This window comes from Orbicella faveolata, unplaced genomic scaffold (genome assembly GCF_042242905.1).
Source record: "Orbicella faveolata isolate gen_17 unplaced genomic scaffold, um_ofav_v1 contig_1, whole genome shotgun sequence".
NCBI classification, from domain to species: Eukaryota; Metazoa; Cnidaria; class Anthozoa; order Scleractinia; family Merulinidae; genus Orbicella; species Orbicella faveolata.
Window position 1 is genome coordinate 5,648,719 of NW_028301536.1, and position 27,392 is coordinate 5,676,110.

At 38.1% G+C, this 27,392-nt stretch overlaps 2 protein-coding genes across 8 annotated transcripts; both read right to left on the reverse strand.

Moving 5' to 3' along the window:
• Positions 1-1,628: 1,628 nt before the first annotated feature.
• LOC110064420 (LIM domain-binding protein 2-like) lies at positions 1,629-16,496 on the reverse strand. 6 transcript variants are annotated; one of them, XM_089297204.1, is made up of 14 exons: positions 16,324-16,496; positions 15,591-15,745; positions 15,266-15,341; positions 12,693-12,795; positions 11,974-12,152; positions 11,024-11,227; positions 8,398-8,467; positions 7,802-7,855; positions 7,419-7,469; positions 6,316-6,375; positions 5,175-5,388; positions 4,351-4,396; positions 3,958-4,028; positions 2,868-3,004 (listed from the first exon to the last, which is right to left on the reverse strand). In XM_089297204.1, exons 2-13 carry the CDS (start codon positions 15,629-15,631, stop codon positions 3,975-3,977), a joined length of 1,152 nt encoding a protein of 383 aa, XP_089153330.1. In that variant the 5' UTR covers positions 15,632-15,745; positions 16,324-16,496; the 3' UTR covers positions 2,868-3,004; positions 3,958-3,974. The 6 variants fall into 6 exon arrangements, with proteins under 6 accessions (XP_089153441.1, XP_089153285.1, XP_089153246.1 ...); XM_089297315.1 differs by lacking the exon at positions 3,958-4,028 and having other exon boundaries at positions 1,629-3,004; positions 16,324-16,495; XM_089297159.1 differs by lacking the exons at positions 3,958-4,028; positions 4,351-4,396 and having other exon boundaries at positions 1,629-3,004; positions 5,175-5,385; positions 16,324-16,495.
• A 1,515-nt stretch (positions 16,497-18,011) lies between these two features.
• Positions 18,012-27,328, reverse strand: LOC110064930 (WD repeat-containing protein 54-like). Of its 2 annotated transcripts, XM_020772043.2 has the most exons (8): positions 26,977-27,328; positions 25,806-25,868; positions 24,778-24,841; positions 24,087-24,143; positions 23,460-23,667; positions 22,563-22,725; positions 20,801-20,866; positions 18,012-20,355 (listed from the first exon to the last, which is right to left on the reverse strand). In XM_020772043.2, the coding sequence occupies exons 1-8, from the start codon at positions 27,193-27,195 to the stop codon at positions 20,212-20,214; spliced, it is 984 nt and encodes a 327-aa protein (XP_020627702.2). In that variant the 5' UTR covers positions 27,196-27,328; the 3' UTR covers positions 18,012-20,211. The 2 variants fall into 2 exon arrangements, with proteins under 2 accessions (XP_020627702.2, XP_089153534.1); XM_089297408.1 differs by lacking the exon at positions 26,977-27,328 and having other exon boundaries at positions 25,806-26,242.
• Between the last annotated feature and the right edge of the window lie 64 nt (positions 27,329-27,392).

Here is a 27,392-nt window from a genome sequence, read left to right on the forward strand (position 1 = left end):
CCAAGACGGGACGAATTGCCATACGCATAATCTTAAATACACGATCCAAATCCTTGTAGATTGCAAAACAGTCGTTTCTGGACGTTTTCGGAAGGCGCGATCCTCGTGTGTGAAGCGCGCGAGCCTCACCCATTCTCCCTCGCCGTTTTTACATTCGCTTCAGACCTTTCGCTCGACTATTGACCGTCGCCCGCATTCGCAAAAAATACGACTGTTTTGCAGTCTAAGTCCCTTGGTAGCTGCATACTTACGAGAGAATATTTTTCCTAAAATTTTCCAAACGCGGGAAACTTCAATTCAACTGTAGCCGCGCGGTTTTAAGCTTCCTTAAACTTGTTGCTTTTCATTCAATCAGCCCAAAAATACGTTTCCAGAAACGTTTTTTTTGTTCTTTTAAACACGTTGATTTACATTCATCACCACCAAAACTCCCGACCAGGCAAACCCTAGAAACGAATGTTAGAATTCATCCAATCGTAAGTGATGCATGCAGGTTTCTCAAACTGCAATCAACTCTTATAGCTAGCGGACACCTTCGGGACTTTCATTTGGTGCCGGTAGTAGCGAGTCCGCAATTGCGGTGTGTGATCAAAATGACCCAACGTTTGGTCGGTTATGAAGTGTCTCGTACTACTATACTCTTACGATTTCCAGTTTCTTTTAATCTGCAGTACACATTTGCCTCGATTCATAATCATATAATGTAAGTCAAAATAGAGTACAGACTAGTAAACATTCCAAAACCGCAGGGGAATTATGTCATTCAATACGTCCAAGATGTCAGTTGTAACGAGAGGAGAACTACAGAAATGTTAGTTTCAGACGGACCGCCTGAAGTGTTTGAATTCCGTAATAGTGGTAGTTGTTTTCACACACTTCTTTGTGGCTTCGGCCGGGGATGTACCTTCCCCTGCCCGTGGGTGTCCGTTATAGCGGGGTTTCCGCAAGGCGAGAGTTGACAACAATAGTTTACCTGTTTCAAAACGAATCCTTATTCAAAACCTTTCATATGAAAATGAAGAAACTCTAGGCGGAACTCACTTTCACTTGAATGGTTTAGCGCGAAGACTCGTTTTCACACAGGCAAGAGGACTCTCGGAAGTGGCCTTTGGCACAAATTTTTACGATTTTATTTTTCCGTTTTCTCTTTAGTTTTAGTTTCGATTGAAAATATTCCGCTACGCGTCGTATTTTGAACTCTCTTCTCGATGTTTGGAAAAGTCGTTTTTGATGCATTACATCAAAAACCCCAAATTTGTTTGCTTAAAGACGTCTGGAATCCAACATTATAAAACGAACATCTCCCTGTTTGACTCAGATAACTGTTAGCAACAAAAGTTTTACATACTTCTATCAATTTTAAGAAACGAGTTAGTTTAGAAGAATGAGAAATGGTCTGGGTACACCATCTGCAAGCAAGTGTTTTCACATCTTTTCCAAGTTCCCCTAAACTTTCACAAGTGTTTGTAACTCAACTGAAACACGAAAAATGGTTTCCTACTTCGTTATCACTACCGGAACCTAACCCGTTCAGGAAAATTTGAAATTTAAAAAACAAACCAAAAAATGAGTGAAAAGAAACTATAACAAAAACAAAATAATATAAAAACAAACAAAACAGGCCTAAGTGGCGTTAATGTATTTTGTATAACCTTTATTTATTGAATGGAATAAGATAACGCGTTTTGTTACTTTGATTTTTGTTCTTTGTACAACAAAACTAAAATAATTTGCAATGGTTAGGAATGCTGTATACGCCGAGCTTCAAGCTTTGACACATTACACGTACGGTATTGACTATTTCTAACATTGCTAAAAAGGGTTTGAAGAGTTCAAAAAAGGCAGGCATTTTGGTAGTCTTCTGATAAAATCTCGTCACAAATGCTGGCAGACTTAGACCTTTCTCCTTTTCCTTAACTTCGAAGAGAAAGAGAGAGAGCTACATTTGTTTTGAAGAAATATTTTGCAAGGCTGTAAGGAAAAACAACAACAACAAACAAATAGAACGAATACATTCTGCTTGTTTAGGTTATTTCTTCGGAGACTAGATAATTGAGTGGATAATTAGAACTCTTTGCAATCAGGACAGCATTGAAGGGAAATTCTCTCCTTGCAATCATACCTATACCAGAAAAAAGTTTGCCATTATAAGAAATCGAGCAATACTCTAATGCTGTAAAGACCGTTCTTATTACAGACTGGAAATATAGGAATGCTTTTCTCTAGAAATTTGTTTTGGAGAAACGACCAAGTCTGCTCGACGTTGCTACGCAACATTTAAGGGTGCTGAACACAAAAACACCATTGACGTACAGTTCACTAACTGACTTTTTTTTAGTCTGTAGAGCAATACGTGACTGGATAAAGTAGTTTGATAACTGTTTCAGAGTCACAAATAGCACCCGTGCTACCAGCAGGGCCGTGATAAATCATTGTTTCTACAACCTCTTTTTTAACACCAATAAGATAAAGAACTTTTTTATTCCATGAAAAAAACAAAAAAAACAAAAACAAAACAAAACAAAAAAAAACAGAAACAAAACGGATGCAAAATACTTTATGTTGATAAACTCTACTAATAAAAAGAGAATACAAGAGGGTAACGACGGGTCGACATTACATCTGCAGCGAGAAGATGATCAGAAAGAACATAAATAACTTTAAACAACCCTCATAAAATCTCTACATTTAAACTCTTTTAGAGAGTGACCGTTTACAAACGATGGTCGGCAGTTCATGCGACCTCATGTACACTGTACTGAAATGTCCTCAGGACATGTAAGATCAAGAAAGCGCAATATTAAAGCGGGCATCTGCGAGGATAAATAACGATGCCCATTTTGAATGGATGCAAGCCACGTCATGTTAGTCTCCTGTACTGTCCTCTTGGTTTGGTTTTCGGTCTCCAGTCCAGAGACCAGGGCTTCCACTCATAGGGGGACTGTTACCAAAGTCTCCGTCGTCGCCGACGCCATTGCTGGCATCATACTGAGTGTTCTCCAGCCTGGAAAGAGAGAGAAATCAAAGGAGTTCAGCAATTTGATTGGTTGAGAGGGATACTCTTAAACTGCAATCACTGCATGGTGATGTGAGCAATCTCAAAATCACATTTAGACAATGCAAACACAGAAGTAAAAGATCGCTGTAATTTGACAGCTCAACGAAAGCGGATTGATCTGGTTGAAAACAGCAGGTTACCAGGTCTTCCAGAACAAGTTGATCAAGTTTGCCAGGTCGACAAAAGTAGATTGAACAATTCAAGGCATATTGCTGAAGAAAAGCTGATCATCTGTGCTCATAACACCAAAAAAAACAAACAACAACAACAACAACAACAAAAACACTACAATAACAGCTTTAAAGCATAAAATTTTAAAATTCAAGTAACCAGAATATGAGTATTAATCATGCTGATTATCTCAGGAAAATTGTATTTGCTTAAAGTATATTTGTCACCGACAGCATACCAGTTGAATAATTATTGTTCACGTTCTTCGTTCACGATCTGTCTCAATTTTCCTCAAACCTTTTTGAGTATTGTTGTCTCTAAAGTTTTTCTACCTTAATAAACCGCTATTTTTCAAGATGCTTCTGTTCGTTGTAAAAAATGCGTATTACAAAACTGGCAATTAATTTATTACACCGCAGCTACTACTGCTGGGGTTAGTTGCTCAACAAAAGACGAAACCACCTTGCAGAATATAAGAAATCGAATTCTAACTTGAATTCTTTGAGCTGTTCAGTCCTTAGTGCAAAACAACTTTTCAGCTTGTTCAATAAAGTGGAAATTATTTACACGGTAACGTGATGAGTTATCATTGTCTACGTCACTTTGTTTACAGTACATGAAGTTGCACTGCATACATGTATTGCCACAAAGGTCCTTTAGAATCAACTTCTCCTAAAGCGAGTCACATCATATGTAAGCTATCAAGTTAAGAGAATGTATGATCTGACCTTAAATTTGAAAAGAGTTAATGCAAGTGTTCTGAGCTTCCTTCGGTAAATCCTCCCTCTTCAATTTCCCTCTGACAAAATAAAAATAACTCGTAAAGAACAAAAATGATCTTTTACAAAAAAAAAAAACGACCCTATTGTACATAAAGCAAGAAAATTTACTGGAGGAAACACAGTTTCAAACAACCTTGCACCAAAAATTCTTCTATTTATAGTTGGGATACTTCACCAAACTTCCTCACAGCCTTTGAACTTCATGCGGTATAACTCAAAACTGTTGTTCGCTGTTTGGCAAACCAATTTTTCCACTGTATGACAATGTGGAGGTTTTTCATCATCTATTCATAACTTTGTCAGAGGTCAATTAAAATGTGAGGGAGGATCTACACTTACCGAAGAAAAGTCAGGAAAACCACTATCACCATCTTCATAACCCAATCTGTATTTTGAAGTGAACAGAAAGCATTATTTTTATTTACTGGTGCACTTTTCACAACTTTCAGACCTAAGCGGGCCAAGTAATAAAACTATCTGAAAGTCTTAGGAAACCAAAATTTGTAAGGCTATAGTATGCCTTAAAAACGAAAAAAACCCTCATTTTTTGTCAAGTTGAAGCCTCATAATATATCCCTGGATTACAATGTGGCTCAAGCCTCTGAATGATTGACTGACTGACTGACTGACTGACTGACTGACAGACAGACAGACAGACAGACAGACAGACAGACGGTTTCAACAGACCGTTTCAACAGACCAGACTAACAAATCACCGACTGACAAACACTGTTACTGTTCACTTGACTCTGAAGATGACTTCTGCTCAGGTTGGCAAGACGTCAGCCACCAACAACAGTTCTATTCAGAGCTACTCTCACCAGTCAATCACACTTCAAACGAATGATACTCCAGGGTTCAAACCATTTACTGTGTGACTGACTGACTGACTGACTGACTGACTGACTGACTGACTGACTGACTGACTGACTGACTGACTGACTGACAGATGGGCAGATAATAAACAGGCGGATGAACAGATGGACTGACTGATTGGCTGACTGAACCATTTGTGTGCAATCACCATGGTTTTTATCCTCTTAATCAACAAAATGCTGCATAACTTTATGCTTGAATCAAATTAATCAAGTCATCCGACAGGAATTTTGACTTTCTGCTAAGGATCTGATCCCTGTTCAAAATATACGTCATCAAATGCTCACCTTGTAATGAGCCGTTCATCCTCATCCCCAAATTCCCCGCCCATCAGAGATGGCTCGCCAACAACCATAACATCCTGCGTTGCCAGTGTAAACCCAGCTGCACTGGGTGATTTCTTTTTACTTGAGGTACTGTTCATCCCGGTGCTGGGCGTTGATGAATTTGCGTTTGTTGACTTGCGTTTCCGTCTTGGCCTTGGGGCTCGTGGAGTTTCTGCTGCAAGGAAACCAAGCCATATGAATTGCTCATTGGTGGAAAAGCTATGATGCATACATCACAGGATTCTTTAAAGTTTACAAACAGATCAGAAGGTAAATCTTAATTATCTAGACTGGATTGAACTAAACTTGTCACATGGCATTCACTGGGTTCTAGCAGGGAGTAAGCTGCACTTTGCTGTCCTTTGGGACTTAATAGCAGACATACTTACAACTAAGAACATCTCACAGAAGATTGAAAACCCGAAAAATATTTATGCAAAACCAGGTAAAATTACTTTCTGCAAGGGATTTTCTCTGAGGCATACAAAATTAAATGAAAAAATATCGTTAATTTTCTTAATTGAATTGAGTTACACTACTTGAAAAACTGAAGAAAGGGATTTCAGGAAGCTCATTTTTGTATGTAGCACTTTTCTACTGGCAGAAAAAATACAAAATCATCATATTTTTAGAGCCATTCCCTGGGCAAAATCACGAGACCATAACAATTTACTTTTAACAGGATTATACAAATAGGTGATTGTTTCTGAAAGCAGTGGGAAAACATTCTGTGTGAATATCAACACACTTAGGTAGAAACAATTGACTACATGACGCATCTAGAGCCACAGCAAAATATCTGCCTCACAGTCCAGTGATCTGTCACTCATCTCTGATGGAAGGCCACTCAGCACAGACACTGGTTGGACTGGGTTTGAATGGGTCTACAATACTTTCATGCCTTTAAAAGTTCTAAAAACAGTATTTGACCACAAGATCTGCTGAAAATCTGTCCAGCAAAATTTGATGTTAATTTTGTACAACAACTGGTCGTGACAAACACAGGATTTTTTCAATACAGAAGGGGCATAATGGGATCTTGTCATAGACCAAAAGGGTCGTCCTGTGATCAAACACTGTTACAGTTTGAACTGAGGCTAACCTTTTTTGGAAGCAGGCTGCCCAGTCAAGGTTCTCTCAAGAAGTTTAGGAAAAGGGGATCCTTTGGGTGTAAAACAGTATATATCAGATATTGAGGACCTGATTTTCTTGTTCTTAAATTGTTAAGGATGCAGCCATCTTTTAAGTTAGATTTAATGATATTTAACAGTTCTTGACTGTGTTAGAAAATGACGAAAACAACAAGGAGCCGGAAAATGTCTTTTCATCCAAGATGGCTGTAAATAAAACAATTTAAGGCCAAGAAAAATCACCAGTACTAGCTAGATACATATCACCTGGGGTTTCATTAATGTTTTCAGCTGGAGGGTGACTGGTTTTCACAGGTGGGCAAAACTATTTGGACTGAGCTTCTAAAATATGAGGAAAACTTTCCTCTGGATGATCAATCCAGACGGGCAAAATTGTCCTCACAACCAGTCAATTTACCAGGTGCCTGGCCCTTAATGAAACTCCTGATGCCACCATAAACTGATTTTTCTCAATTTCAATGCACAAAGGGCCTGAGAAATTACTCATTTGTTTTACACACATTGCAATAATCCATCAAACTAGAAGTTTGTTATTCAAGAGTGGAAATTCCACGCTGATGATGCCTTTCTACGGTATAGTCTAAGTATATAGTACTGTTGACACTGATTGTCCAAATTTAGCCAATAAGATATGGTCTCCACAGATCTCCTACAGCATTTTACCCTCACTCAACTCTCAGTCACTCCTTTCAGGAGTAACAAAGAAAATAATTTTCTCATGCCAGTGTAAGAGGCACAGGTAATAACAAGGAGTCCACGTCAAAAGAAATGCAATCAATTCAAGACCTAAAAGGTGACTTGAATCTTGAATCAGATTCAGTTCATTACCTGATTTGATCTGTTTACCTTTTAATCCTTGAAGTAGTGATTAAATTTTATCTTCTCCCTACCTTTTCCTAACAACTTTAAGTACACAGGACATGGGAATTAAGAGCCTGATCAACTCAGGAAAAACATTTTGATCAAAATACAAATTTACCCAAAAACATCATAGCTAATGTATTAAACAAAGTTGGGAGAATTTGATCTTGATCAAGGGATAAAAAGTCCTTACCTGGAGTAGTTGGTGTATTGGGTTGCCACATCATTTCACCGTGATTATACTCTGTAACAAGATCCATGCACAAAATCAAAATAAATTTGCAAGGCAAGATCAGCTGGCAAGGCAAAATATACTACACACTGTACATGTAGGTATCATGTATGTATGATTGTATGAAGGAGTGAGAGGGACAGTGGCCTAAAGGTTAGTGCATGCGACTCCTGATCAAGTTGTCTGGGTTCACGCCCCGGCTGGGGTCACTGTCTTATGGTCTTGGTTTGGTGGTCCTGCAGTCAACTCCTCCACACTTTGTGAATAGCCAACTGATCAGCCTCGCACCAGTTAGGAATTTTACTGAGGTTCTGTCCGATATTAACAATATTTTGAGGCCCTACCTGGAGGCGCACACATTCTTTGCCATCTTTGGAAAAGGGTTGACTTTAAACAATCTGGCAAAATAAAAAAGATAATAGTTGTTGGCATTTAGAAAAAAACTGACTTCAGAGATTTAAACTGTTAGCCATGATAAAACTTTCCCATTCACAATTTGGACACAAATGGACAGAATCTGCTAGCTCAACTGCAAAATCCACTGCAAAAATCCTGGCCTATCAGACACAATTTTCTTTGCACGAAGGAACTTCATGTACTGACTAAATATGCAGCATCAACATGTATAATTATCAATATTTTTTAGTTTTTTCTTGTTTAGGTTAAGTAGTTCTTCTAGAACAGACTTGCTGACTGTGAGCTACCAAGGACTATTGTCTGAATTTGTAAAATAAAGTCACAGTTGTTTGTTAAAAAAGAGTTGCTTTGTGAAGGTCTAACTCCCAGTTATATCCAAACTCTGGCCAGGAGTTATGATCACAAGTAAACAATTCTCCTCTCAAGCCATGGGCATCAGCCAAATAGAAAAGATTGTACAGCAATGGATGCATGTCAGAGCATCACCTACTATTCACAACTGAAATTCAGATTAAAACTGTACCTCTGGGATTCATGTTGTATGTCTTGTGACGTGACATGAGCTCTTGCATGGGCTCTAAAATAACACAAAGCTGCAAGAAATAGAACATCTTTTAACACGTAGTAGACTGTCCAGTAATGCCTAAGAGAGGCAATGTACATTGTGACAAAAAGTAACATTGTTACACCATAAAAATGCTCGTCCACTCAAATAATGAGACTGTAAATTGAACTAAACCCTCTCTCCTTTACTTGCTCTTCTCAGAGAAACACTTGAAAATTCGAATTTTCTTTTGATTACATGTAAATTCACCCTTCAGATAGATATTTCAAAATGATTTGATCCAAACCTCCAAAGTACAGGGCTTCTGATATTTTGTGTGGCCACAGAGCCACAAATTTCAAGTAAATCCGCAAAATCCTGTGAAATTCACAAAAACATACAAAATACCGCAAAATTCGCTAAAAATCTTAGCAACTATATGTCAGTACAACATATTCAAGGGGTGGGGATTTTCTCTAGGGTTCAAACAGGAAAAACCCTCTGAAACAACACAATTGTGGACTGTAAGCAATAAAAAATGCCGACAATCTCCGGCATTTTATCACAATTTACTTTTTGGAACACTCTTAGAACTTGCTTACATTCTGTTTTCCTACAATAATGGGTTATTCCAGAAAAAATACACACACCCCCGACGGATGGCAAGCATTTTTGACCCCCCCTTCTGACTGGATTTCCCAGACCGCTAGAGCCCCCCTCCTGCCCGGATTTCCAAGCTCAAGGACCCCCCCTCCCGCCCGGATTTCCACTTGTTTTTTTAAAGGCCCTGACTGGAAACAACAGGCAATGGAAAAGATGTAACATTTCATCCAAAAGATCCCCATTTATTATAATTTTAAAAGCTCGGCGAATATTGTAAATTTTGCGGGTTAAATTTCAACATTTTTAAAATCAGATTACAGTATTCAAATGATTGTGTTTAATGTTTGAATGATCTCACACTCTCCTCTAAAACGCCATTTGCCTTTTTCTCTACCACAGTACAAGATAAAAAATTCGTAAGCCATAAAAATTATGTAAATGTAAGAAAATTACAGTGAAAAAAGTCCTTACGGTGATTATAAATAAAAACTATAATTTCAGTTTTCTGTGACAAGACGGCCTACATTGACACGTGTTCACAAGATCAAGTTCCCGTTGTTAGTACTGTTAGTGTGACATTTACTTAGCTTATTAAGAAAGCTTTTCAAACTAGACTAATTTTAAATTTCGTTACCTTTATGGGTCTGTAGGTCAACTGGAACTCTTGCCTTTCTTTCAAGCGTTCAAGTTTTCATGCGTAATGCCCACGTTCTGGCTTCCATAAACTTGTCTTTTACCATATCGATCGTGAGGCTCGGATAATAACGTGGAAGCAGCCTAGAAAATACTGCTTAAAACTCTTGTAGATCCGATGAGGAATCTTCAATGTGAAATACTTAAAGAACTTAACAACGCCGAAATAAGTATATTTGTTTATAAACAAGTTCTGCTCTTGTGAGGTCGTTTAGATTCCCAATGCTACAAGCAAATTCGTTACCACGATTTTATGGTTACACATCGTAAGAGGTAAGAAAGAAATTATACGCAAATTGTGCATACACATGTTAGCCAGCAAAACGAGTTCTTGGGTTGCCTGAATAAAACAGTAAAAGTACAACTGACTCCCAGCCTAAGTCGTCTTTTCTTCGCATTTTTGGGGATGTTACAGGGTACAGGCACGGGTGGACTGGGTACCATAAAAATGTTCCAGGCATTGCATGCTCAGTCGATGGTGTTTTCTCCGGTCGTAAAGCTGTTGTTATCACTTATCGATGCACTGGTTCTTCATAATTGAGGTAACAACACTATAAACTGAAAGACTACAAGATTTCCCATTGCAAAGTTCTTTTTTTACGTGGTTAAAATGTATCGATCGAGGTTTAAGTTAAATGTGACTCCCGAGGAAGAATTTTTAGGTTCAGATCGCCCCCTCCTGCCCGGATTTCCAGAGCCATAAACCCCCCCCCCCCCTCCCACAAGATATTCCCAGTTTGCCATCCGTCGGGGGAGGGGGTGTGTATTTTTTCTGGAATAACCCAATGTAAGTACTCCCTAACACACACACAGAAGCCATAATTCCCCTCTTTTTTCTTACAAAGGCGTAATGCTTGAAACCTCAGCTTCACAATCTGTGCTGTGTTTTTATCGGACACATGAGGCATTCATTTGACGTTAAAAGCATCCCATCCTCAGAAATTTAAATACACCATATACATAACCAGAAGTTAATCATCAATTTTGGTTGTCACTTTTAACTGACAGACATATCATGAAATCTTACAAAAAGTACAAGTCGCTAACCATTGCTGAGCCAAAAGTAGTTTGCTTGTTTGCGATTTTTGCTATCTTTCTAAGTTTTCTGTCAAATTCAGGATTATTTGAAACCCTAATATTGTTCGAAATTAATATCTCTTTATATATCTTGTAAAATTCTATTCATCTCAGGAGTAGCCACTACACCCAAGACTACTAGACAGCCATTTTCTCTGACCTTGACTGCTCAAGGAGAACACTGAATGTCCAGCATTCATTTTACGGAGTACTAATATTATTTTATTCTTACCCTAAGATAATTGAGTGTGACATTCGTCATCCCATGTCTTGTGATGTTCTTAGACAACTGATCCAGAACGTTTGGATCCTGAGTTCGAACGATCACATTCCGTGGGATCATTTCTGTGTAATGCCGGATGGCAAAATGCCAGTTACGTATCCTCATAAGATCATCCAATGTGAATTCTAGTAACAGACGGCCCTCAGTGCAGACCTAGGTGTAATAAACATCACGAAAAGGTGTGTTAACAACATTCATGCATAATACTGGCTGTAAAACTCATGAAAAATACTACTGACTTTTTTTGACGCAGTTAAATGCAATTTAACACAGTTAACAACAAAGAGCGCCTTCGTTCCCGTAGTGGTCAGTGGTGTGTTGATATGTCCATGCGCCAGGATTCCATGTGCTCCTGTACAGAGATGTGTGTTGACGGCCTTCACAGCCATAGCATTTAAAGTGAGCATTGTTTTGCACAGGAGCACATCTTCAAGCATTCCCCCTCTCTTCCCTCCCTCTTTCCACTGTTAATTCAGTGTGACAGGTGCCTGTCTCGTCTTCTGCGTGGGGGCTCATGGCTCGGTTTCCAGGATTCGCCAGCCAATGGGAGCAGCCTCCATCTAGGAGCTGGCTGCCAATAGTGGAAGCTCCTGAATGTGTCAGGCACCCAACCTCCATTCAGCGATGCAGTTGTTAACTAAAACGAAGTTTCTCAAGACTACTTAATCTTACTAGAAATTTGTCACTGATATGATCAATTAGTAATTGGATCATGTGTTGATCATTTCAGACAACAATGTTGTGTTCATAATTTCAAACTGACCCCGTGCTGGGCACTTATCTGACTTTGAAATTAATCGCCTGATTACTTTCTGAATAGTGCTCCAATTGTTCCTGTTACTATAATTACTACCTTACATGCACCTGCGCATACCTGGGTATGAAGGTTTACTACAAACCTTTGTGAAGACTGGAGATTTATGATGTGTAACCATAGTGGTATTTTCACAGTCCAGCGTGATTGTACTTGTGTTATTGTGGAAGGACTCTTTTGGCTGCACCACATGATAGTACAGTTCTTTAACTCCACCTTCAAATATGCTGCGAAAGTACCTTGGAATTAGGTTTCGTCCTATAGCTGAAAGAGTAAAAAGAAACATGTGTCATGACATGATCACCAAAGTAGAAAACCAAGGTCCTTTGTGAGACAATGTAGATGTAGATAGCCAAGTGAACTGGTGAAACATTTTTTGCAACTAAAAAGAAGGTACAGTGTGTACAGTAGGTTTGTTTGACCATTCCATCTGTATTTACTGGCCACAGAGCATTGATTGGACACCAAATCAACTTGTGCCTCACCAAAAAAGAAAAAACATTTTTCTTACTCTTAGTTGTCAAACACATTGTGACAAATCAGTTGCATTTTGATTTTCTGATGTTCTTTATATAACTACTAGATCTGCATACATTTTTAATTTAGAGGGTTTTTCCAAAGATAATATCTCGATCTTGTTCTGTTTCAAAGCAATTTGGTCAACAGCAGAATTTATCACAGAAATCTGTGGAAGGGAAGTCGCACAGTCAACATAACTATTCTACTACTAATGACTGATTAATACTTAAATGTATGGGTATTAATCAGGACAGAATGTTAAGAGCTGAACATTATCAGACATACAATATCTTTTTGGCCCATCTTCCAAGCAAAAGCTCAACGTCAAGGTAGCGTCATCGTCAAAAAATTCTGCTGCAAAAGCATCCCACCATACATTATCGGCATCCTGGAGGAGAAAAAAAAATAGAAGGGCTCAAGCATTCTTAGCTGAAGTAGACTAGAGGAAGCTACCAAATTAATAAGTAGCAATTTCTGTGCTTAACTCCAGACAACTCTTGCAATAAAGAGATCAATATTCACAATGGGATTGAATCTAAAACCCAACAAATATTGAGTGGGTTAATATTGCCTGGCTGCTTCAGTTGTTCAAAAGTTTCACAGTTTCAAAGTAATTGCACATTAAACCACAAACACAGCCGGTGTTGGTACAAGGTTGAGTTATAAAGGACTTGTTTGAGCTACCAAAGATAAAACAACAGAAAACGTAAGAAGGAATCCACAGTAAATCAATTTTGGCTTAAGTTTGGGCATTAGATCTGAGTTACCACGGGTGTGAAATATAGGGCATCACCTGCAGATAAAACAATACATGCAAAAATTTCCACTCAAAATGAAAAAAAAAAAAAAAAACCTTTAATCAATCCCTGTTTCGGTATTCTGAGGCAGATCACAAAAAGAAGGGACACAGTGGTGAGGGCAGAAATGGTGACTGCTGGAATTTCAGAGTAACTTACTGTACATGTGACCCATGTGGAATCCCAATTTCTCCAACCCTCATTTTTTCGAACCTCCCGATGACTTAAACCAAAGGATGTTTCCCTCTCCTCAGTCAAACACTTTAATTTTAACCCCGATTTTTCAAAACAATTTTCGTTTTTCTTGGAGGTTTGAAAAATTGGGATTCCACTGCATGCTCATATATACAACAGAGAGAACTATTTAATAGTATATCAACTTGAGTTTTCTAAGAGAAATGCCAGTGACCTTTCAAAGTCCATGTACTCTTTGGTTCCGGAGTGGATAAATTTTTGGTTTTGCATTACAATCTACAATCCTGGCCAAAAGTAGCTGGGACACTTGAGCTGTATCATTTCTTCCCCATCCCCCCAAATCAGTGTTGGAAAATGTCGTGTTTTTTTCCAACAAAAAGGAAAAAAATCACCTGATTTTGAACATTATAAGTGGGGGGAGGGGAGAACTTGCTTGGTGTACCAACTTTTTTTTCTGGGACTGTAGATCTATACACAGCAACCATAAAAGAAGCATATAAACTCAGTCACTTTTTTCAGTGAAGGTAGCCCACAAAAATCACACAAGTATCTGTTTATTGTCAAAGTTTCCGTAACAGGGAAAGGTTGACACCACAATTTATTCTCAATAATGGTATTTTCATTCTTGAGAGAGGTGTGGTAACCTTATGGTATATGTATAATTTCAAGCTTTGGGTGGGGTCACTGTGATGTATTCTTATACAAAACACTTTACTCTGATAGGTCTGATACATGTAGCGTGTCTCTACACATGAGTATTAAATTGACTGGAGTTACCCTCCGGCAACCCAAAGTCTTCTGCCTTTTTGGGCATTTAGGACTGGAACAGGTTTCCTGTATTTAATTCTGTCTTCTACTGTTTTTTTTTTTTTCAAAAAAAATATCAACGAAGCAGATGATCTGCGATGGATAACCTGAAATCAAATTCTTCAAATATGTAAACTAACTGGCTAGGAGACTTTGACATTGACCATACGTTAAAAGTAGCCCCCCTTCTTTCACTAGTGTTTTATAAACAAGGTGGGTTAAGTTTCACAATAGTGAATGTATTTTGTAGTGGGAGAAGGGGAACAGAACACATGGAACTTACTGCATTAGACAGGACAATCTTAGTATCACAGATCCATATGTTGTACATGTGAATGATAATAATTTATGGGTCTTTGACATATTGGGAAACATAAGGTCTTGTCAAGTGTAAAGAACAGCAGCACAACAGTAGATGGGCTTGGTCAGATTAACATTGTAACAACCAAACAGGAAGAGCTTCTCATATTTCTCTAAAAGGATTAATTACACTGTTATGACATGTGACATGCCCACAATGGGTTGTACCAAAAATAACATATTTTTGCCCTTGTTGTATATTCAGTAAGTCTTAAATAGTTATCAAGATCTTTTTTGGGGGCAACATGCATACTAAACTGTTCACTTCACCGCAAAAATAGGTTTAAAGGAACTTCATGTATTCCATAGGAGTACTGTATTCTTTTAGAGAAGTTTAAACATTCTTAACACACTACACAATTTTTTCCTGGTTTGTCATGATCAATATTAACCTATCTCTTTGCAGGGCACAAAAAGAAACATAAGCACAGTATATTTTCCAATCACTTAAGTTGTCGAATGAATAAAAGATATTTATGGTAGGTTCTTGTTTACATGTTAGTCCCCTTTGCCTTATCTTCTCGCGCCTTCAGATAGATCTAAGCTACATACCAAAGAAAAAAAAAATCAAAGCAAATTCTTTGTACATGGAACCCCATAGAGAACACTTCTAAACAGAGTCTTCGTAACGAATCTCACGGAAAAAAAATTCCCAAAGTTTTGTTTGCCCGTAAAGGAATAAAAGTGGTGGTTACATACCTCTATTCGATGCTGTAAGCGACGGTTCAACTCATGTATTCTTACATCAGGATGTGTATAATACGGAGTATGACGCCTACAGCGAGAAGGAAATATTGGTAAACGATCGATTAACTTTTTGCGCTCTGTCGGCTCGGTTCTTAACGCGACGAGCACGCGAAATGAGCGCTATAGACAATTAGCAAAACAGACGTATGAAATCGACAAGGTTTGTCTGTTGCATGCATCGTTGAACACGACGGAAGCTCATAAAACAAGCAGACCCTGAACGAGTTTATCCCAGCGGAACAGAAGATAAAATATTGCAAAGAATCCGTGATATTACCCCGTTGAATAGCTTGGGCTTGGAAGTGGGACACTGGGCATCCTCCAATTCCAAGAATCGGCCGTTTTCGAAGCGTTCGAAGCCTCCTGGAAGCTTCGATCAGAACTTCGAGCGTCTCTTCAGGCTTATGGTGGGCAACAGAAGACTTGGTAGAGCTGAATAAGGTTCGAACAAAGAAAGCCAAAGTCATTACAATAACAAAGGGTCAGTGAGCCCGATCGAATTGCACAAAATGTACGCTTCACTTCATATGATCGTTTAAGCTTATAACTACAGCATTTCTACCTTAACAAACTTTACTCAGATTAACCTCTATAAAAAATTACGTTGGCGTAATGTTTTGCAGAAAAAACAATATTGATCAGCTGTTTCAACCGAAAGCTAGCCACCTAGGAAAAATTATGCGTCTCTTTGACCTAACTTTCATTGAAGTAAATATTCAAGGCTAAATTTAGTCCCTTCAGCTTGCTGTATACAAAGCGTAACGCAAGTGAATTTCGCCTCTCTCGATCTCGTCGTCTCGTCCCCTGCTTCCGGATACCGCGGGTGATTTAACAGGATATAGATCACATAACACGTGAAATGAATCGCAACTTCACATATCCACTTAATCCTCTGGTTCACTGTTTTCAAATATGAGCATTTCCAGTTGACAAATGTGTGATTTGAGGCTCTCGCGAGTATCAACAAGTTGGCTGCGAACTTCGAGCGCTAGAAGTCAGCCCTTACTCACCTTCTTCTGGTCAAACTGGACGTCGTCCCAGGCGTTTACTCGTTAAATTTCATGACCTACAATGCCCAACGTACATCCATCTGTTTATGGTATAATTTTGGTGCCACATTTGACTAGGACAAAACAAAATGTCTGCTTTATTGCGAGGGTCGCAGCGCCGCGTTGAAACAAGCACCAATGTTTGCTGACCACTGATTGGATCGCTCTGAGCCAATGGGAAGCGACTCAGGACATTTGCCGCGAAACAAAAGTCAAGATGCTGCGAACAGGTGTGGTGTTAGAAACAGAAATAAAGTGCAGATTTTTCAACCTTTGGAAGACTCTTGGAGCCTTGGAAGACCTTTGAACAGGTTTAAACACAACTTTTTTTGTCCAAAATCAATCTCAGACACCAAAAATAACACTATAGCCTTCTGTTGTATCGATTATACAAAACAAGCCATAAAAACTCGGCATCCGGACAGACTTTATAAAATCGGCGAGCGCCTTTTTGGGTTTATTGAGCGGATTTTTACCCTCAACAAAAAAATTTTTCCAAGAAAGTTTTACATCATTAGAAAAATAAACGAAGGGCAGGATAAAATAAGGGAGAAATTCAGCAGAAAAGTTCTCACATGGACTCGGCCGAAAGACTGAAAAAGGCAAGGCTGGCCGGGAGAGTTAGAGGTGCCACAGGCCACAGTACAATGTTGCAGTCAGATGTGGCGCTAAGGAGAGTTTCCGGTCATTTCGCGAAGAATATTTCGATGGAACGTGCATGTTTTCAAAGCTTGAAGAATATTTTTACACCCCCTGAAACATTACCACACTTTCGCCGCTATCTTTGAACTGACAGACACTATTTTTACGAACGGCAAAGACAACTCAAGCCTTCTTAAATTTAAGTAATAAATCTCAGTTTTAAGAGGCAAAAACCTGCATGCCATCACAGCTCATGGAGGAGATTTAAAACGTAAATTGCGTTGAACAAGCGTATTAACTAAGGCCGCGCAGTGGCCGTGTCCATACTACCGTACCCCGGAAGAACATCAAATGTTTTCCGTCCACACTACGCCGGAGAACAATCGCTGGTCATTTTGGATTTGTGTTTGAGTAAAACTCGCGCGAGGAAATATCATGATTATCGTCGTCTTCGAAAAGCTTCATCTCCAAAACGAAAAGCCGGCGTTCTTAAATTCCTCCGGCGTAGTGTGGATAGGGACTTAAAACGCAAATATCCAACAGAAGATTTTGTTCGGTGATTCATAGGTTAATAATTATTGGTAGTGAATGTTGTTACCGTAGTATACTCTATGCCCGGGTGAGGGATCGGGAGGGGGGTACTCCCAGAAAAATTTGGTTGGGGTGTAACCTTGGGCACTTACCATTTACATGGGAAAACCGGAAATTCCAGTTGGAAAATCAAATGGTTCGCGCCATTCCGTTTGGGAAGCTTCAGAAAATATGGGCTGTGATTTGAGGTGATGCTATTTTTCTGCTATGTTAAGTCTCTCTAGCTGATGTGGATATACTTTATAGCGATTCCTTCTCCCGCAACGTCGCATTAAATTGTGTAATGTTTGTGCCTGAAAATTCCAACCGGATGGTTTTTGTAAATGGTAAGCACCCCTTAACTACGTTTCTAAACAATGCTGCCAATTTTGAAAGGAATCGTTTTTGGTAGCGTGCTAGAATGGATGAGTGCGAAATATGTTTTCACAACTTTTTTATTAGTAATTTGCCGTCATTTCTGAATCAAGTTATTGTCATGTTTAACAGATCGGCAAAATTATCACACAGGATACACGAATGATAAAAATACTAAATTAATAATGTCAATATCGATAAATACAACGACTAAATTTCAGTTGTCAAGACCATGCAAATGGACTTTTTTTCTGTTGCTTCAAATTCATATCGAGTAAAACTTTGTACCCTTCATTGCTTCAAGGAGGCTAAGGAGTCACTAAAAGAGAGATAAAATAAACGATGTTTCGTAACAATTTTAGACTATCTGTTTGTTGAATCATTCTAAATGGCAAACTACGCTAAAATAAGAGTATGGTTAGGGTTTAAAGGTGCTACGTCACGGTTTGCACATCTTGAAAACTTTAGCCCAAATGTTTCATATTCGTCGTTTGTAATCCGTGTCAATCTTCTCCATCCTAAACCATCCTTGTTCCTTTATGGTTTATTATTATTATCTCTTTAGTGTTTTTCTGTTTAAGTTAACTATTATTGTTAGGTTTCCTTCAATTTGAAGGTAATTATCTGAATAGCCAAAATAACTCAAAACACCGTGACTGCTCCTTCACTATTAGCTGGCAAATGGTCAAAATTATAACGTCAGTTGAAAAAGGGCGTGTTTTTGACAGTTGCTAAGATCTGCAAAATTTATTAATAGGGATGTCTCTCTAACTGATACAGTAAAAACCCATGTGTACAAACCTAGTGGTTTAAGAACCCGCTGGCAGAAATTTGCCATTTTAATACCCAAAAATATAAGCACCTGTTTAGCCAAGCAATTCTGATACACATTTTAACGGAGGAGTGTGACTTAGAGATTGCAAATTTATATCACAGGAAAATACATTGTACAGTTGTGACTAATTACACTATATTTGAGGACCGAATTCACGTTTATTTTTTTTCTTGAAATCAACAACTAGATTGCCTTCATAGAAATTAAGAACCTAGCTAAGAACCTACTTAGCCTAAATTGCCAATAACTACAACCTATTTCACCAGACTTCAAAAAATGTAGGTTCTCACACACAGGTTTTTACTGTAGTGGGTAAATCACCAAATCTTTTACTGGTAACTGAGGTTCTTGTACCACATCCAGACCTTCTAAGATTATCACATCAGAAAATCATAGTTCCCAAACAGGTATTAATAAATATGACAAAAACGAAATAAATTAATAAATAGTCAAACAGTTGTTTAGGTAAACTACCCTCTCACTACCTAGTTAAAAATAAAAATTCTCCTTCCTAGCAGTCAAGTTTCTTAAATGTGAGTTACGAGAATCTGTCGGTAGATCAAGAAAATGATGACAAAACAGATGTTGTTGTTATTAAAAGAAAAAAAGAGAACGTGACAGGCGTAAAATCTGGTACACTGATGACAAGTAAATCAATAAATATGATTTAGTGCCCACTTTCCAGTATGTGCCCCTTTGATTTAATGCCGGCCATTTGATAGTGTTTTATAACAAACACCCATATTGTAATAGCTACCTCACCCTAATACATGTAAATGACCCTGTTCTAAAATAAGGCACTTTCTAATACACATAAATCTTGCATTTTTGTTTTCCGGCGTAATTACTTTTGTCTAGATAATATAGTATGTACAGAATGAACTATTTCAGTTCCTGGTTTGTAGTTTGGACGCAAAGAAAAATTAATAATCTCAATAATAACTGCCCAATTCCTAAAGAAGCAGCCTTTCTACAATAAAGCTTCATCCCTTGAGGTGGCAAAATTTAACAAGTATCATGGCCACTAGGTTTGAATTTCTCCATTTTTCTAAGTTTCTCCCTGAGAAGAGAGTTTCGGGGGAGGGGGGGGGGGGAGGAGGGGGGACGGGGGATGCAGGCTTCACTCCTGAACAGTGGCTGGTAATCAAGCCTACATGGACACTGAATCATTTTTTTTTACAGTAAAACATAGCAGGAAGAACTAGTGTGTTAAACAAGCAAAAGTACTCCAACCTTACAGCTATAAGTCACATAAGGGTAATGAACCCCTTTTTAAAATCTAAGAGCTATATGTCAAACAGGCAAAAAAACAAAACCCTCAAGTTCTATCTTTTTCAAAAATTTGTGTAGACTGTATTGTTAAATATTTGTGAACTTGTTTTGAGCTAAAAGCATGTTCAACTTTCAAGTTTTCAAGTTAGAATAAATTAGGGGTCTTGCTGTTGCTTGGAGAAGATCATTATCTCTCCTAAATCATAGGCAGTCACACCAAATGAGTTGCCTGACAGGTCAACAAATCTTGCTCCACACAGCTGAGCATCTGTAATGGCTTGCTGAAAGACCATCTCCATCTGAACAATAAAGAAAGCAACGATATAAAAGACTTGTAACAGCCACTCTTAGCCTCAGAAGACTAAAAGACTACAGCTCTCTCACATTAAATCCCACATGTAGCTGTACCCACTTTTTCTTGGGGTTGTGGTGGGGTGGAGTGTGGTGGGTGAGTGACAGATGTGGCTGGGTATGGTTACACAAAAGCTATGACTAAAAAGACTCAGGAAGCATTATAAATATTCATTTTAATAATTAATAATATTTATCTATTAATAATATCAAAGTTCTCAACTTATCACTAAGACCTGGGTGCTGAAAATTACCAGACAGCAGTTGGCTGTCTCCCCCCCCCCCCCCCCCCCCCCCTCCCCCTCCACCAGCCCACCACTCTCCACATTACTTAAATTTTGCCAGAGTACGTATGATAAGAAACCTATGATAACTGAACATTGACTAACATACCATAGGATGCTCATTGACTGAAAGTTTCCAAACTCTGACGAAAGAGTCTTCAGATGCAGAGATCAGCTGCAAATTAAAGTTGAAAAACTTGACATATGCTACACAAAAAAAACAATTATTGTGATTCAATGTAAATTAAAATCCTTAACTCTTAAGTGATTGACGAATCCTCTTGCTGAAGAATCAAATGTTCACAAATATTCGGTAAAATTTATATTTTCAAGTACTTAAATACCAGCAATAATGTACATACTTTGGTAAAACATACTATCTAAATCAATGGACAGGACAAAAAAAAAGATACTAAATAAATAAGTCTGACAGACATTTGTCACAGCATTCTGAGTGTTGTGTTGCAGCATTCAAAATTACTTTTGTCGCTGCATTCAGAGTGTTTTGTAACTGAGTTATGATTACTAGGTTAAGCCTGGTGTTTTCAACTCTTTTAAATTAATTTATTGTAGATAGACCATTAATTTCCTAACTGTTATTTTTTTCAATTGGTTTGTCACTTTGGTACTGAAGACTATCTTCATGGCTGGATCATTCAACTTCATTCATTAAAGCTAATTACTGCTCATAATTATTTCATCTTTAGACTCAAAATTAGTTTTGTCAATTGAAAATTAAGGGGTGATTCCAAATTTTCTTTCAAAAATATTTTTGTTAATGAAGACTGTCATCATTCTGTTCACAGGCAAGTGCACTGGAGCAAAGAGTGCCACGTGCTGCTAGACAAATCTGGAGTGGGAACAAATGAAACATCTGCAGACTGCTTATCTCTAAATAAGTCTCCATCCCAAAGACCATCCACCCACCCAAGCCCTTGCAATTGTTCTCACTCAATACACCATTGTTTTATTTTGCTCTCACAAATATCACAAGCCAGAGGGTAAAAATATTTTCATGGCTGGTTTATTTATTTTAACGCTGTTTTGTCTTTAGTCTCAGAATTATTTTTCTGCAATCAATGTTGCTGGGTCATTCTGTCTTGGTTTTTTTTTTTAATTATAATTATCATTTTTGACCATGAATCCTGAGCAATCTGCTCAGAGGCAAGTACACAAGAGTGAGCTCAAAGCATAGAGCACCACTGTTAGACAGACCTGGAATGGGGAAAAAATTTAACATCTGCAGACTTCCTTCTAAATAAGGCCCCTTCCCCAATGCCAAACAACCACCCCCTTGCAAGTCAATACCCCACTGTTTTATTTTGCTCACATGACATAATGATCTTAATTAAGAAGCAGTACACTGTACATTTGACTGTCTTGGAACAGGCTTAGTATAGGGCTGTTTTGCTGCCAAGTGTTACTGATAAGTAGTTTTTCCTTGGGGAAAAACTATTTTTATTGCTAAACAATTCAGTGTTGCTATTTTCAAATATTATTTTCAGAACCAGGTTCACGTGCTTTACGATCTTTATAAAATGTCTTTTTTTTTGTTAAAGCTTAGCTGGACCATGCATTCTGAATTCTGTTGTTACTTGTTCAAAATTACCTCACCGATGAAGCATGCATTCAGACTGCAATTTTTCAAAATTATTTTTGTCACCAATAAATTATTAAGTGCAAATTCTTTTATTTTTCATTCAAAAATTATTTTTAAAATATGCATTGCCAGAGCATTCAGACTCTTTCCCCACTGGATTCAGATGTGTTTTAAGGAGCTGGATGTACGCTGTTTCTTAATATCAACCTTTGCCCTCCAATTCTACAGTACTTGGCCCCAAGAAGAAAATATCATCAGGAATTTGTCTTACCAGCCGTGCCTCAAGACAGATATCCATTGCACTAATCCACCGCGCATGAGCACAAGCCTCAATACACATTGCACCAGATGAAGCACTGAACACCCTAATGTGGCCTGTGGCAAAGCCACCAATTATGAGGTCTTTATAAAAGCACAGAGATGAACAGGGAAAACTAGTAGAAAGAACAATTACATGTGAGAACATTTACTAATTAAATACATGTAGCATCAACTTTCTTAGTCTAGTAATGTAAATAAGGCAACAACTAGTGAGATAGAAGACTATTTGAAATCACCTTTCATGGAGCCCTCGATTTTTTGACCCTTCTCATTTAATTGTCAGGAGCAATTTATTGCTTTTTGGGTGGAACAATTCTATGGTACACATAAGATCAGGTAACAAACCTTAAAAGAAGTACTTGTCTAACAATATTAAATGTGACTCACTGACAGAATTCACTTTCAACTGATTGATTCAAAAATTACCCCTCCACCCACAAAAAAACTCCTTACAAAAAGAATGTACATTATACACACACATCATTACTTTGACAAAAATTTAGGGCAACCTTTCACCTTTATTCTCATGTGACTACAAGGAGATCAAGCCAGACATTAATCATGAATATTATGCCAGTCAAGTTTTGGATTGAGTATCACTGATATGTGAAATAAAAAGTTAGGTTTGAAACAGAGAAACCAATGCTTTCAAATTTCCATTTATTTAATTAAAACATGTGTACTCTATTATTGGGAGGAATGCTTGATGAATTAAACTGTTAACAAATGAGATCTTGAATTTTATGGTTAAAATAGAATTTAATTAGATTTACAACAATCCTCCAGGTGTATTCTTAGTTTTCTGTTTTGTCTAGAATTTTGCTGTTTTTTAGTCAAAAATACTTACCCTTTCCCATCTATTTTTATGACCTCTGTAAAATGTCCCCCTGGTTGCCATAGTGTTATGTTCCCCTCCTCATCTGAAGACAACATTCGCCCACCTTGAGCCTCGAGCTCACAAATCGCTACCTTGTGTGAATTCAGTGTCTCCTGTAGCTTAACAGCTGTCCCACGTGGAGGAATATCAAACACCATAATACCTCCTTCAGATGTACCTAAAAATAATGATTTAACATTAACATTGAGTACAGGTCAATCTGCATGAAATGACTCTTACTAGAGGAGTATTTCTACTCCTCCCTGGATGGGACACTCGTCCATCGAAGGGAAACCTGAAACCCAAGATAAGCGCCTGCCTGATACGCCACCTAGCTTGTATGCAGACGCTGCCCACTAAATTTGACTTATTCATTTTAGTTGTTCATGGTACCCTCACAATCTTGCAATTTAAAAAGAAGTCTGCAATAAATTTATTAAAAATAAGTATATGTTGCAACAGTAAAGTCCTAATACTCTAAAGCCCTCAGACGATAATCATAAAAGAAAGCACATAAAAAAATTAAAATATCAAGTGTTCAGGGTTTTGAGTACCCTCACTGTAACAGCTAGAGAGAATTACATGTATTCTGCATACCAACACAAATGTACTTGTCTCCAACTGCAGTAATTCCTCTTGCAAAATGCGAATAGACTGTGGATACCATAAGAATAAAATAATTAGTATGCCGCACACAAAAACATAGCCTGGCCATAAATTGGCTCCTGCCCATACTGATGGATGTAAAATCCTTGTGAATAATCAATTTTTACTGGCTATAGGTCAGTGGCTCTTTTGATCTTCCAGACGAGCTCTGCTCAGCAGAAATTTCCAGAGCATGATTAAGAAATACAACAGAATTGCGAATTGAGGAAGGATTATATTCTGACCAATAACCAGACAACGCTGTGTAACAAATCACCAGTAAAGATATATGTTAAGTATTTAATGCTAACTTGTAAACAAAGTTGTTTTGCTTGATATCTGTATGACTAGAAGAGAAAAATGTCTTGTCTAGACCTGCCCAGTAGAGTTCTAAAGTAAGAATTTCAAATTTTTTGATTTCACAGAAAAAACAATCCAGGAAAGAACTCAAAGCTTTAATGCCTTTATTATTTCGTAACAGGAATTATATAACTACACGTAGGCGGTGCACAATAATGTTGTTGACATCCTGTCCTGAAGCTAGAAAGCTTCTAAAGCCCCGTACTCTTTCAGAGAGCGTAGGAGTTCTATTTTACTTTTAATAGCTACATGTATAAAATTGTGAAGAGTGAAGCAGACTGACCTCCCTCTTTTGATTCACCAAGTGCTTGCCAAAATATCATTAAAGATCCATCAGTTTCAAACATCTAAACAACAAAAATGCACATTACTGTATAAGGCAGAGCCAATGCACATTCAATGCACATTTACAATACATGTACTTGAAAAACAAAATTGCGACCAAAAGTTTACAAGAAGGAACAAGAGCGCCGACCTGTGGGAAGCTACTCTCTCCTGACCATGTCCACCACCCAGAGAAGCTTTGCCTCTGGTCAGTTGGTCTCCAAAATAATTACAAGTCCCACAGAAGCATAAAAACCTATCTGACCATCCATTCAGACAGGTGCTATGACTTTTGTCAGTTAACCATTGCTCGATCATATTTACATTGTATTGCTCACAATATTTTTGTTACCACAATCTAGATGGATCAAAGAACAAGTGTATTAATAGCTTCTTCGAGAAAATTTGCAACCTTCCAGCACCAAAACATGTACACTGTGAATCTCAGACAAGCAACAGTAAACTACCAATAATACCAATCGGCATTATACTAATTAGCCTTCTGTATGTCAACATTTACATTTTGGTTTACACTGGAATCTTGATTTTTCAAACCAAAAAAGGAAACAAAAATTGTTTTAAAAATATCACAGAGTTTGAGAAATCGGGGGTAAAATTACAGTGTTCGACTGAGGATAGGGAATGACTTGGAGTTGTTTCTTGGTTGACCGTAGTTCAACTCCTCGGTCATACATGTTAACAGTCAACTGGTCCGCCTCCCACCAGCTGGGATTTTTAACCATGTTATGTTCATTTGCATTATTTGTTTCATCATTTGGTTTCATTGGCCTTGAAAAGCCCCATTGGGGAAGTGGTCAATTAAGATATTTTTTCATTGTTTTTTTTTTTTTTTCTGAGAAATCGGGATTCCACTGTATTATAACAACTGCTGTCAAAAATTGCTAAACTAGGGGGGCATGTTATTGAAAACATCACAAGGTATTATTTAAAATCAAAACAGATCCAAGTAAAACTCTCTACATGTACCTGTGCACCCTTGACAGATGTAATGACCAAAACAGTTCTCTCTGGAAGCTCACACCATTTTGCCTGATAAATTATATCAATATGAAGGTTAAACAGTAAATTAAAAATTATCTTTACAATGCAATAGCTTTTTTTTATATCTGAATCTCCTCCTCTCCTACCCTCCTGCTTTTGTATCTTCCATTTTAGCTTGATACTGTCTTTCCAAGCCAAAAATACCCACCTCCACCCCATGATAGGGGGGTCACTGGATCTTCCAAGAGGTGGAGAGATCACAAGCCATAATTTGTTGGGAAAGTATGACACTCGACTGTCTACAGCGGTTGGTGGAAGATTCAAACCAAAGAACTTTTCTTTGGGGTGGGAATGTGTAGTTCCAGAAATTATCCATACCTTCCCCATGGAAGGAAATTGTTCCAAGATCCCCTATTTGTCTGGAAATTCCAATTAAGCTTCATATATTTCTGTAAATTTTTTTGTTTTACAGAACCCCGCCACCCCCCGGTAATTCCAATCCCTTCTGGTGGGGGGAGTATGGATATTTTCTGGAACTGCACAATGGATATATTTCCCACCTGTACATTGTGCTACAAAAAAGTAAATAGGTAATCTGTAGGTGCGGAATGAAAATAAAATAAAAAGAATCACACAGCCAGTTTTTTGGAGTCAGCAGTAATATAGTAATTTGTCAGAGTGCTAAATTTTGGCCTGACACTCAGTCTACAATTGTACACGTACACTCGTGTACATAAACTTGTAGCATTTCAAGGAGATGCAAATAATCTACTCGTGTAAATATTACATTTTCTCTTTTCACAACCCTTTAATAAGAAGCCCTGCTCAAGGAAGCCGCTATTTATCTAGACGTCTAATTAAATTCAAATATAAAACCCCAACCCTTAACCTGAAAAACAGTCAAAATAAAAAAAATGTGGTATCCCAAGGTATAGCAAGAGGTAGACCTGCAGGATCTACACCATGCTTTAAACAAAAGCAAAACTGCTTCAAACTGAAGCTGGTTTCATTTAATCATGATGGTTGATACGACCCAACGAGTACAATTTGAGAAAATATATAACTTAAGCTTATGGCTAAAATTTCAAGATTACCTTAGCTCTAAAGGCAACTTTAAAACCCCAGCTTGAGGCGATTAAGAGCCAATTTATTTTACCTGTAACACGGCAGAACTGCTATGAGCTCCTTCTCCTTTACAAGAGACCTGTCTCTGATTCACAATAGCTCCCTTTGTAACGTTGGTGATACAAACAAATGCTTTGTGCACGACGCCATATGTGACCGACTGCTTCTCTTTCGACGATAAAACCGTGAGATTATTACACAGCGACGAAGCACTGGCTTTTAAGCCTACCGAAGTACCTTTTACAAACATTGTTACTGGCGAATAGCCTTTTGAACGAATGGTTTAAGCACAAATTAGGAATTATAGTCGCCGATAAAGTTTGCCGAGGGTGGGTAATTTGTTGAGAGCAGCTGCCAAGAGTCCGGGCGCTGCTCACGATAAATTAGTTTCCAGGCCCATCTATTGGCTGGGGATCTCCAGAGAGTTGACGGGGGAGGGGTGGGGTG